This window comes from Vicugna pacos, chromosome 9 (assembly GCF_048564905.1).
Source record: "Vicugna pacos chromosome 9, VicPac4, whole genome shotgun sequence".
In the NCBI taxonomy this organism is placed as follows: domain Eukaryota; kingdom Metazoa; phylum Chordata; class Mammalia; order Artiodactyla; family Camelidae; genus Vicugna; species Vicugna pacos.
In genome coordinates, this window is record NC_132995.1 from 7,637,821 (window position 1) to 7,650,268 (window position 12,448).

Here is a 12,448-nt window from a genome sequence, read left to right on the forward strand (position 1 = left end):
TTTACCTTCTGAATAAATATTTAAGTGTGCAGTACCTTATTGTTGACTATAGGTACAGTGTTACACAGCAGATCTCTAGAGCTTATTCTTCTTGCTTAACTGAAACTTTATTCCCATTGATTAGTAACTTTCCATTTCCCACTCCCCTAGCCCCTGGCAACCCCTATTCAGCTCTTTGATTATATGAATTTGACTACTTTAGGTACTTTTATGTAAGTGAAATCATGCAGTATTTCTCTTTCTGTGACTGGCTCATTTCACTTGGTATAATGTCCCCAGTATTCATCCATGTTGTTGCATGTTGCATAATTTCCTTTTTTAAAGCTAAATAGTATTCCATTGGGTGTTTATACCACATTGCCTTTATGCATTTATTTGTCAGTGGACATTTACGTTGTTTCCATATCTTGGCTATTGTGAATAGTGCTGTAGTGAATATGGGAGTTGAGATATCTTTCTGAGGCCTTGATTTCAATTCTCTTGAATAAATACCCAGGAGTGAGATTGCTGGATCATATGGTAGTTCTATTTTTAATTTTTGAGGAAACTCCATACCATGCAATCTTAAAGAGCCTGCTTTCAGCTGCCGTGGAAGGCAAGCAGAAAGGGCCTCTTAGGTCACTTCTAGCCAGTCTTCTTGAGGCTGTTCTTTGTGTGTTTCCTAGATCAAGTGGAAGGCTCTTTTGGCATCTGTGTGGTGAAGGACGACACCAAGATCAGCATTGAACCGTGAGTTGGAGCAGACTTAGAACCTGAGGGTCCTTCCAAAGTGGAGATGCTTTGACCCTCCTTACATTCCAATGTCGGTTTTTCCCAGGGTGCCTTTTCCCAAGGGTCACAGGAAGATCAGGTCTAGATACAGAGCCTCTCTAGAAGAGAAATGGTGGGTTTCTCTGGGTAGATGTGGGAAGTTCCCCAGTGTTCCTTCTGTCCAGACATACCACATTTGGGCCCATGAGGACAGAATGCCTAGCACCCTGGGGTTCTAGGTAGAATTGGTGATGGCACAGTGCAAGACTCTTGAGTATCCATGGACTGTGTCTAGATGGATGTGACCTTGGATGTAGAAGCATGCCAGGTATCAGCACATACCCCTCATACTAGACCCTAAGAGAGACACCTGAGGCCAGAAATCTGGTGTTGAAGAATCGGAGGAAGGAAGGCAATATCCTTCGAGAGGTTTCTGGAATGCCTGCGCTTGTCTCTCGGGGTGACGAACACTCCACGTGTCAGAGAGATGGCGGAGGGTTTCCACAGAGCAGGGCTGTGGCCCGAGAGCAGGGCATCCCGCACACTTCTATTTTACTTCCCATCTCAGTCCCACATGTATGTCTTGTATGTCCGTGTGTGTGGCCTCATTTCAGACACATCAACATAGGAAGCCGGTTTCAGGCTGAGATCCCAGAGCTCCAGGACAGATCGCTGGCTGGAATCGATGAGCACATAGCTTCTCTGGTCTGGAAGCCATGGGGAGATGTGATGACCAATCCCGAAACGCAGGACAGAGGTGGCTGAGACTTTGGGGCCAAATTCCCAAGGGCCTTTCTCCATCTCCAAGGAGTTTCTCCTCCCAGTTCTCACCTTGACCAAGAAGCAGTGTCCCCAGGGTGGGGGCGAGGTGCAGAGGTAGCCTTCAGCCCGAGAGTCCTTCTCCTGAGCTGCGGTCCTTTGTCCTCACCTCTGCTTTCACACAGCAGCAGGCCAGGCTGTCCAGGGCAGGTGCCAGGAGCAGGGCTTCTGCCTTCCTCCTGGTCCATCTTTCCCTCAGCCTGCTTTTAACAGAGATGTGAGGGCGACAGTGCTGTCGGGGAGGTCCCCTCCCGGGCACGTGCTGACCTCTGCGTCTCCTCTCCCTCCCCCTCTGCCCGGCTGCTTGCTGGAAACAGTGACTGAGCTCTGCAATGTGGCCTGCTCCAGCGTGATGCCGGGCGGGGGCACCAACCTGGAGCTCACTCTGCATTGCCTGCACGAAGCCCAGGGCAACATTCAGGTAAGGTGGAGGCAAGGGCTGGGCACAGAGGAGCCGCGGGAAGCTCCCTGCTCTCCTGGGGCAGGGGCTCTGGTTACACACGATGTGTCTTCTGTGTGGGGGTGGCCCTGGGGTTGCTGCTGTCCTTGTGAATGTAGAGGAAGTGCACACATATGGGCTCAGTTAATCAGTTATTTATCTGCACAGAAACAGCACCAGGTCTCCTCCAAGATTTCTCAGCACTGCTGGGGAGGGGAGCCAGTAGAACCAACTCAGGCCCTGCATTAATCTGTTTTTTTTTTAAATTGAACTTTAACTTTTTGATTAAAACCAGTGTATGAAAACCTCTGATGCAACAGAAATGCTTCTGCCTCCTTCAAGGACCCTCCTCACAATCCTGAGGTTTAGAAAATATTAAAGTCTGACTCTGTTGTGGGGGAGGAAGTCACATCTCCCGAGTTAAGATACCCAAGAGTCAGTGCCACCTGGGGCTTTTTCTCCAGCTGAGAGGCTGTGGCTGGCACGTGGCGAGTGTTCGGCAGAGTAATCGCCACACAGTTACTGGGTCCTCCTGAGTACCTGATAGTGTCATGGCATCGGGCTGGGGCCGGGCGAGGGGCCCACTGTTGGTTTAATGCTCTGCTGCCGCCATCTTAAAGTTCTCAATAATTTTGGAGCAAGGGGCCCTGCGTTTCCATCTCGCTCTGGGCCCAGCAGATTCCATAGCCAGTCCTGACTGGGGTTAAGCTGGCAATTACAACAAAAGCCCTCTCTTTGCAGGGCTTCCATTTTACAAGAGTAAAACAGGAAATGTGGGTTTTTTTTAAAGTGGTAGATAATAATTAGTGCTATGAAGAATTTAGAAGAGAGCAAGACAAGGGCAGGGCTGCTCCAAGTGCTGCTCCTTGAAAAAATAAGCTTGTGCCAGAGTTAAGTCCACACGCTGTTTCCTTCATCAAGAAGATCTTGTTATGAAAAAAGACACTGTCAGCTGTGCTCAGCAGTGTGCTTAGTGCTGTAGGCAACATGTTCCCCAGCAGGTAACCAGGTAACCGGTGCCCAGCCGGTGGCCGACCATTGATCAACCTTGAATGGCCCTGGGGCAGGGAAGGCCTTCGGGAGGGATGCAGGTGTTTTCCAAATGAATGAAAGAATAGAAGCAGGGCTCCCCTCCCCTCCCTCCACGAGTAGCCTGCTCCTTCTCTTGTCCCAGGTCGCCCTGGAGACTCTCTTACTCCAAGGACCCCAGAAGCTGCGGACTCACCCTCTCGCCGACTACCGCTACACAGGTGACTGGAGCCGGGCTGCTGGTATCGTTAGGGATTGGCCTGCATGAGACCCCTGTGAACCAGTCAGTTTCAATGGCAAGCTCTGCTTGTGCCTCTCGAATTCTCCTGGGGCCTTCACCTGCCTTCCCAGAAGGGCCTGTCCCCTCCAGGGGGCCTCAGTTGGAGCCTACCTTCCCGTTTTCCCGTGGTGTCCCCATGGTCTCTGCCCAGCCGGGAGAAAGATGCCAGGGAGAGGTAGGGGCAGGCTCAGGGTCAGCGGCTGGGTACGCCAGCCTCAGAGTCAGGCAGCCTGGGGCCCCCTCTTACCCTGGGCAAGCCTGTTAACCAGTAGAAGCCTCAGTTGCTGCATCTGTAAAGTAGGGATGCTAATAGCTCCTACCTGCAAGGTCTTTGTGAATATTGTACGAAATAAGGTAAATAAGGGGTGTAGCAGAAATCTTGGCATAATTGATGCTCAGCAGTGGCAGCTCGAAAAAGGAGGGGAGACTGCACTTCAGCCACGGCTGTGGTCCCAGGAGGAGAAACGTCCTTCCCCGCTTGGCTCTTTCCACAACAGGTTCGGACATCTGGACCCCCGTGGAGAAGAGGCTCTTTAAGAAGGCGTTCTGTGCCCACAAGAAGGACTTTTACTTGATACACAAGACGGTAAGGTGAACGTGGCAGGTGTAGACGGCCTCCTCACACAGCTGGGCCTGTCAGGGACGACACACTTCTCGCATTGTGAATGGTTGACAACCCCAGGCAGTACAGAAATGCATCCCCTGCTCGAGGCCCCTCCCCACAGTCCTACTTCTGATTGATAATGTTACAGGCATTTACTGCCCATCCAGATTTTACATACTTCTATGCACTTTCTCAAAAAAGGATGTGATCATGTATTTAATATCCTGCTGATTATTTTGCTTTTTTTTAAACCTCATGTCCACAAAATTGCCCATAATCTTAAGTGTAAGATTTGACGTTTTGGCAAGTTTATACACTTGTAAGACCATCACCATGATCAAGGTAATGAAACTATCTCACCCCCCACCGCAAAGTTTCCTCCTGTCGCTCTGTAGCCCCTCCTTCCTGCCAGCCTCCCCCCTCCCCCAGTCAGCACCTGTCTACTCTCTTTATGTTAGTTTGCATTTATTTGAGTTTTCTTAAGTGAAATAATCATACAGCATGTGATCTGCTTTGTCTGGCTTCCCACACTCAGCATCACGAGCCCCATCCATGGTGTTGTGTGTGCCCGTAGCTCATCTCTCTGCTGCTGAGGATACTCCATTGTGTGCACGGACTGCCCTTTATTTAGTCGCCCACCTGTTGGTGGTTTCCTGTTACTGGGGATTACAGATAAAGCTGCTGTGAACAGTCATGTGCAAGTCTTTGTATGGACATGTACTGGTTTTGCAGGGAGGGGGTAAATACCTAGGAAGGGAGAGAGGGGATCATATGGTAGAAGTATGTTTAATCTTTTTTAAGGAACGGCCAGACTTTTCAAAAGTGGTGTGCCGTTTCACATCCCTACCAGCAGGTTACGGGAGTTCTAGTTGCTCCACACCCTCACCAACACTTGGTATGGTCAGCCTTTTTAATTTTCGCCATTCTAACGCGTGTACAGTAGCATCTGACTCCCTTCCCCCAGTGACTAATGATGCTGAGCATCCTTGTGCTGATTTGATGTCTGTGCACCTTCTTTGGTGAGGTGCCTGTTCATTTGCCTGTGTTATTACTGGGGTGTTTGTGTTTTTACGGAGTTGTAGGAGTTCTTTATTTGTTCTGGACCTTTTTCCAGATACATGCTTTGGAAATATTTTCTCCCTATACGAGCTTTTCAGTCTCTTAACAATGTCTTTTGAAGAAAAGCTTTAAATTCTGATTAAACACAACTTACTAGTTTCTCTTTTATGGACCGTGCTTTCAGTGTTGCGTCTAAGAAATCTCTGCCTAATCCAAAGTCAGAAAGATTTTCCCCTGTGTTTTCTTCTGGATGAGATTCTCTGGAGGTTTTATAGTTTTAGGTTTTATATTTAAATTTATGATCCATTCTAAGTTGACTTTTATTATGTGGAATGAGGTGTGAGTTGAAGTTCATTTTTGCATGTGGGTATTTAGTTGTTCCGGTACCTTTTGTTAAAAAGACCATTATTTTCCCTACTCGGTTGCCTTTGTACCTTTGTTCAGTATCAGTTGACCATACACATATGCATATATTTCTGGACTCTATTCCATTCCGTTGATCTATTTGTCTGTTATTAAGCTATTACCATACTGTCTTTATTACTGTAGCTTTATTCTAGGTCTTGAAATCAGAAAATGTGAGTCCTTAAACTTTGTTATTCTTTTTCAAAGTTATTTTTTTTCTATTCTAGGTCCTTTGTATTTCCACATGAGTTTTATTTATTTTTAAAATTTTTAATTTATTTTTTATTTTTATTATATTGTTTAATTATTTTATTTTGGCAGGGGGGAATGGTAATTAGATTTATTTATTTTTAGAGGCGGTACTAAGGATTGAACCCAAGAAGTTGCACATGCTAAGTATGTACTCTACCACTTGAGCTGTACCCTTCCCCTCTGAATTGTAGAAATAGCTTGTCAGTTTCCAAAAAATAAAATAAAATCCTGCTAGGAATTTGACTGGTACTATGCTGACTCTATAGGTCAACTGGGGAGAATTGTTATCTTAACAATATTGAGTCTTCTGACCCATGAACAAGGTATATCTCTGTTTGTTTAACTCTTTCATTTCTCTCAGCAGTGTTTTGAAGTTTTTAGTGTACAGGTATTGCAGCCCTTTTGTCAGATTTATTCCTAAGTAGTGCTTGTTTTTATGCTGTTGTAAAATGTTCTTTTTTATTACAATTTCCAATGGTTTGTTGCTAGTACATATAGAAATAGAATTGATTTTTGTATTGATCTTGTGTTCTAAAATGTTGCTCAACTCACTTATGAGTTTTTGTAGCTTTTTTGTAGATTTCACGGGATTTTCTACATAGACAGTAATATCATCTGCAAATAAAGACAGTTTTATTTCTTCCTTTCCAACGTGGATGCCTTTACTTTTTTTCTTACCTTATTGCACTGTACAACCACCAGCACCACATTGAGTAGAAGTGGTGAGAGTGGACATCCTTGTCTTGTTCATGTGCTTAGAGGGGAAACCATTCCACCTTTTACCTCTAATGATGTTAGCTGTAGGGATTTTGTAGATATTGTTTGTCAGATTGAAGAGAAGTTTCTTTTATTCCTACTTTGCTGAGAGTTTATATCAGCAATGGACGTTGGATTGTATCAAATGCTTTTTATGTGCTTGCTGAGATGCTCATACAATTTTTCTTTTTTAGTTTAATATGATGAATTACATCGATTTTGGATTGTTAAACCAACCTCGCATTTCTGCGATGAGCTCTACTTGGTTGTAATGTAATGTCCTTTTTCTATATATCGTTGGATTCTATTCATAAAAGTTTTGTTTAAATTTTTTTCATCTATGTTCATGAGGGACTGTTGGTCTGTAGGTTCTTTCCTTGTAATATCCTTGTCTGGCTTTGGTATCAGAGTAATGCTGAACTTAGGGAATGAGTTGGGGAATACTCCTTCCTTTTCAATTTTTTGGAGGAGTGTGTTTAGAATTGGTTTTGTTCCTTCCTTATATATTTGGTAGTGAAGCCACCAAAGCCTGGAGTTTTCTTTGTGGGAAAGTTTTGAAATACAGATATAATTTACTTAATAGATATATGGCTATTCGGGTTATCAGTGTCTTTTTGAGTGAGCTTTGGTAGTTTTTGTCTTTCAAGGAATTTGTATACTTCTAAGTTGTCTGATACATTAGCATAAAGTTGTTCAAACTATTCACATGTAATCCTTTTTACATCTACAGACTGTAGTGATGTCACCATTCTCACTCTTGACATTAGTAATTTGTCCTTTCATTCTCATCAATCTGGCTAGAGGTTTATAACTTTTAATGATTTCCTTTAAAATCCAGGTTTTGTCTTGCTGATTTTGTCTATTTATTTCTGCTCTGTTATTATTTCCCTTTTTCTGTTTGTTTTGGATTTAATTTGCTTTTCTTTTTCTAGTTCCTGAAGGTGAACACTGAGGTCATTGATTTGAAACCCTCCCTCTTCCCTAATATAGGTGTTTAGGGCTATAAATTTCCCTCAAAGTGCTGCTTAGATAAATTTTAGTATGTTTGGTTTTCATTTTTATTCAGTTCAAAATACTTTTTCATTTCCTTTTTGATTTCTTTTTTAACCTATGAGTTACTTAGAAGTGTGTTATTTAGTCTCCAAATATTTGAAGATTTTCCAGAGTTCTTCTGTTACTGATTTTTAATTTAATGGCCTTGTGGTCAGAGAAATACTTTGTATGACCTGAATCCTTTTAAATTTACTGACCCTTGTTTATGGCCCAGAACATGGTCTACATCCTGGTAAATGTTCTGAGTATACTTAGAACATTCAGCTGTTGCTGGGTGGGATGCTATAAATGTCAGGTCAGCTAGTTGATAGTGGTTTCAGGTCTTCCCCACCTTTAATGTCTGTCTGTTCTAGCAGTTCCTGAGAATGGGTTACTAAAACCATTTGACTGTGGATTTATCTTTCCCTGCGGTTCTATCAGTTTTCATACATTTTCAAGCTGATTCAGATACATACATTTAGGATTATTATTTCCTCATGATTAAATTGACCCTTTTATCATTATGAAATGAGTTTCTTTATCCCTGGTATTACCCTTTGCTCTGAAATTACTTTTTCTGATATTAATACAGCCAACCACTCCAGCTTTCTTATAATGAGTGTTAGCATGGTGTATCTTTTTTTCATCTTGTCGCTTTTAACCTATTTGTGTCTTTATATTTTAAGTGTGTTCTTGTAAGTAGCATGTTGTGGGTGTTTTTTTTTATTTCATATGAAACATTTAGCCTTTTAATTGAAGTGTTTAGACTATTCATACTGAAGTGTGGTATTGAGATAGTTAAGTCCATCGTCTTGGCATTTGTTTCCTATTTGTCCCATGTGTTCTTTGTTTCCCATTTCCACTTTTTCTGCCTTTTGGGGGATTAATGTAGTCAATTATAGGATTCTGTATTATCTCCTTTGTTGGCTCATTGTCCATAACTATTATTTTGGTGGTTGCTTTAGCATTTAGAGTTTGCATCATCAACTTACCACAGTCTGCCTTCAGGTGATTTGATGACACTTCATATGCAGAATGAAAAACTTATGGTAGCATAGCATGCTTCCATTTCTCTCCCTGGCCTTTATACTGTTGTTGTTATGCATTTTATTGTATATATGTTATAAACTCCGCAGTACATTGTTACTGTTTTTGTTTAAACAGTCAATTTTTAGAGCATTTTATATAAAAAGGAATTTCACATATTTACCCATGTAGTTAACCATTTTCATTGCTCTGCAGTCCTTTGTGTGTATCCATATTTCCATCTGCTGTCATTTTCCATAAAGAAGTAAGTGTGAATCAGTTAATATTTCTTATAGTGTGGGTTTACTGGAAATGAATTCTTCCAGCTTTTGTATATTTAAGAAGGTCTTATTTCGCCTTCATTTCTGAAAGATATCTTTGCTTATTATGGAATTCGATCTTTACAGGCTTTTTTTTCTTTCAGTAATTTAAAGCTATTGCTCTTCTTTCTTCTTGCTTTTATTGTTTCCAACAATAAATCTGCTGATGTCCTTGCCTTTGTTCCTCTGTGTATAACATGCCCCTGCCCCACAACCCTAGCTGGCTGTTTTTAAGAAATTCTTTTTCTCCCTGGTTTTGAGCAGTTTAATTATGATGTGCTTTGGTGTGGTTTTCTTCTTTTTTTTCCCTTATGCTTGTGGTTTGTTGAGACTCTCTGATCTATGAGTTTATGGTTTTCATTAAATTGGGGGGAATTCAGCCTTATTTCTTCAGATACTTCTTCCATCCCTCTCTCTCCTTTGAGGACTCTGCTCACCAGTGTGTCCGACTTCTCATAGTTGTACCACAGCTCACTGATGCGCTTTTCATTTTTATGGACTTTTTTCTTCTTTTGTGTTTCATTTTTGATGGTTTCTTTTGATGTGTCTTCAAGTTCACTAATCTTTTCTTCTGCAGTGTCTAATCTGCCATGAATCCCATGCGGTGTAGTTTTCATCTCAGACTGCAGTTTTCATCTCTAGAAGTTCTCTTTGGGTCTCTTTTACATCTTCCGTGTCTCTGATACTTTTTGAACATACATGGTTATGATAACTTTTAATGTCCCTCCCTGCTAATTCTAATATATGTGTCCATTCTGGATTGATTTTGATGGATTGATTTTTCTCCCCTTAATGTCATACTTCCCTGCTTCTTGGCATGTCTGGTCATTTTTCACTGGATTCCAGGCATTGTGAATTTTAGCTGGTTGGGTTCTGGGTATTTTTGCATTCTTAAAGGTATTCTTGAGCTTTGTTCTGGGACACAGTTACCTGAACACAACTTGCTCCTTTGGGGTACTGCTTTTAGATTTTTTCTAGATAAGACCAGAACAGCATTTCATCTTGGGCTAATTATTCCCCGTCACTGGGGCAAATCCTGTCTCCTTGCTCTACCAATGCCCATGTGTTATGAGGTGTTTCACCCCAGATGGTGGGAGCAGGCACTCTGCGGACCCCTATGCAAGCGACAGGTCCCTTTCCCACTAACCCTTCTGGATAGTTCTTTACCCAGCTCTGGGCAGTCTCCTCATACACACATGCTGCTCAGCATTTGGCTGGAGACTCAAGGGGAATTCTCTCCAGATCTCTGGAGCTTTTCCTCCTCTGCTGACTTCATCCTGTGCATCTGGCCACCTTGGTCTCCCCACACACACTCTACTCCATCTCAGCTCAGGGGGTCCGTGGGGCTCTGCCTTCATCCCCCACTGAGGGCCATGGCCTGGGAAAACTCTCTCAAGTTCACAAGTTGGGATGGTAGTAGTTTATTTTCTCTTTCTCAGAAAAGACTTTTGACTGCTGTCTAGTGTCTTACTAACGATTGTTTCCTATATTTTGACTGTTTCTTCTCACTGTTTTGGATGGGGAAGTAAATCTGATACCTGTTGCTCCATCTTGTTTGGAAGCATAAACCCAACTTTTTTTTTTAAACCTTTTGATGTTTCTTAGGCAGGGATGTACTGTTTGGACTCATAGCTTGTGAATACACACCAAGTTGGAAAAAGAAAGTTAAATAGCCAATTTAATTTTCCTGAGAAGTTTTCTTTCTTGAGCAGTTTAACTTTTCTCTTCTGTTTGGTTTTTTACCAATGTTATTATTAATAGGGTCACTTCTCAGTGGAGGGAGGAGCAGATGGTAGGGTCCCAATGCCCTAGGATCAAACCATGCCCTCAAAACCTCCTCCTCCTCTGGTGGGCCACGCCCCTCAGTACCATAGGGCTGCGCCTACCTGTTGCAAAGGCTGTGAGGTAGCCACCGTGTCACCATGTGAGGGTATTTGGCTTCATTAGTCCCAGTCAGTAGACATGTAGCTGTTAGGCATGATGTCACGGCAGGCATCCTTGTGTGTATCTTTGTGTGCATCTTCCCTTACGGAAGGGTCCCCTGCACTGGCCTTGTTGCTCAAAGTGTGCAAGCTTAGATGATGTTGGATCTGGTGGCTTCACTTTGAACACCTTCATTCCCTGGAAGGACTTTGTGATTCTGTGCACCTTGTAGCAAAGGAGCATGCCGGCGCCAGGCTACAGGGGAGAGACATGTCAGGAGGGCTTTCAAAAAGTGGCGGCTGGCCCCCTGGGGAGGGGATCTGGGGCCTCAAGGCCGTGCTCACTGCTGCTCGTGAGGTGCTGTCCATAGCCGGCTCTGGTTTTCTTCCACCAGATCCAGACAAAAACAGTAGCCCAGTGTGTTGAGTATTATTACATCTGGAAAAAAATGATCAAGTTTGACTGCGGCCGAGCCCCAGGGCTGGAAAAGAGGGTCAGGAGAGAGACGGATGAAGCAGACAGGACAGAAACGAAGGTAGAGGGTCACAGTGTAGGGGCTCTGGAGTTCAGTGCTGACCTGATGCCCACTTCCCATCCCAGCTGGGCAGGGGCTGGGGAGGGCACCCTGCAGGAGGGGCTTCCTTGAGGAGATGTTTGTGCCCTGGGTCCCCACTTCTCCTTTAGAAGGGTGGCAAGTCGGTCATCACTTTTTCGTCGTTTCTGACCCCTCCACAGGTCACTTGCAGCCCAAGGGATAGACCCAGCCACCGTCCAACCCCTGAACTAAAAATAAAGACTAAGAATTACAGGAGGGAGTCCATCCTCAACTCCAGCCCAAACCCCGGCCCCAAGAGGACCCCCGAGCCACCGGGGAGCGTGGAGGGCCAGGGCATTTTTCCCTGCAGAGAGTGTGAGAGGTACTGGCCCTTTCCCTGGATGTGCCCTTTCTGCCTGCCCTCAGCCCCCTCAGGGCAACCTGCCTCCCCCCTGCTCTGACCCCGGTGTCCTCTGGTGACTCCAGGGTGTTCAACAAGATCAAGAGTCGAAATGCCCACATGAAACGGCACCGGCTTCAGGACCACGTGGAGCCCGTCGTCAGGGTGAAGTGGCCTGTGAAGCCATTCCAGCTGAAGGAGGAGGAGGAAGAGGAGATGGGGGCTGACATGGGCCCCCTGCAGTGGTGATTCTAGGCAGGCGGCAAGTTGGGGCAAGGCAGCAAGTAGGGGACCTCCAGCCCTGTCATGTCTCCCTTGGCCTCTCCAGGGTACCCCTCTGCCTCCCCGACCCTCACTGTCCCCACCAGCCAGCCCAGCTTGCAGACCCGGCAGCATTTGGCCATAAGCAGGCAGGAGAAGCACCCAGTCACCCAGGCGCCATGAAGTCCCTGACAGCTGGTAACAGAGGCTCCACTCTCTTTAAGTCACTCATCTCACCCCTCTTTGCAGTCCCACTCCTCTTAGAGCAGAGAGGCTGAGAGGGAACAGGTTACATCAGGGTAGCTCTTAAATGTCAGCCTCAGTTTGGGGTTTGTTACACTTGTTGGACAAGGCCAAGAGGTAGAGAATCAGCAGGAAGTACCTTCAGATCTGCACCATGTTGGGGCCCCTCACCTGGGTCTCTCTGCATTCCAGATTCAGTCCCTAGTCTTGCTGTGACTTGTACATTGTTAGGGTTTTTTTTGTACGTGTCGACTTGTAAATCTTATTAAATTGGGTTCGTAAGCAGCTGTCTTCTGGCTTCCCTGCTTGTTGATC

At 44.5% G+C, this 12,448-nt stretch overlaps 1 protein-coding gene across 4 annotated transcripts in view; it reads left to right on the plus strand.

Moving 5' to 3' along the window:
• Nucleotides 1–12,418, plus strand: part of ZNF541 (zinc finger protein 541) — a 32,423-nt gene extending 20,005 nt beyond the window's left edge. For all 4 annotated transcript variants that reach the window (XM_072966766.1, XM_072966765.1, XM_072966764.1 and 1 more), the window contains exons 10-17: nucleotides 666–729; nucleotides 1,365–1,507; nucleotides 1,887–1,990; nucleotides 3,183–3,258; nucleotides 3,815–3,903; nucleotides 11,089–11,229; nucleotides 11,430–11,611; nucleotides 11,716–12,418. In XM_072966766.1, coding sequence (XP_072822867.1) covers nucleotides 666–729; nucleotides 1,365–1,507; nucleotides 1,887–1,990; nucleotides 3,183–3,258; nucleotides 3,815–3,903; nucleotides 11,089–11,229; nucleotides 11,430–11,611; nucleotides 11,716–11,878 — 962 coding nt within the window. In that variant the 3' untranslated portion in view covers nucleotides 11,879–12,418. The remainder of the gene's footprint in view (nucleotides 1–665; nucleotides 730–1,364; nucleotides 1,508–1,886; nucleotides 1,991–3,182; nucleotides 3,259–3,814; nucleotides 3,904–11,088; nucleotides 11,230–11,429; nucleotides 11,612–11,715) is intronic.
• The last annotated feature ends 30 nt before the right edge of the window (nucleotides 12,419–12,448 follow it).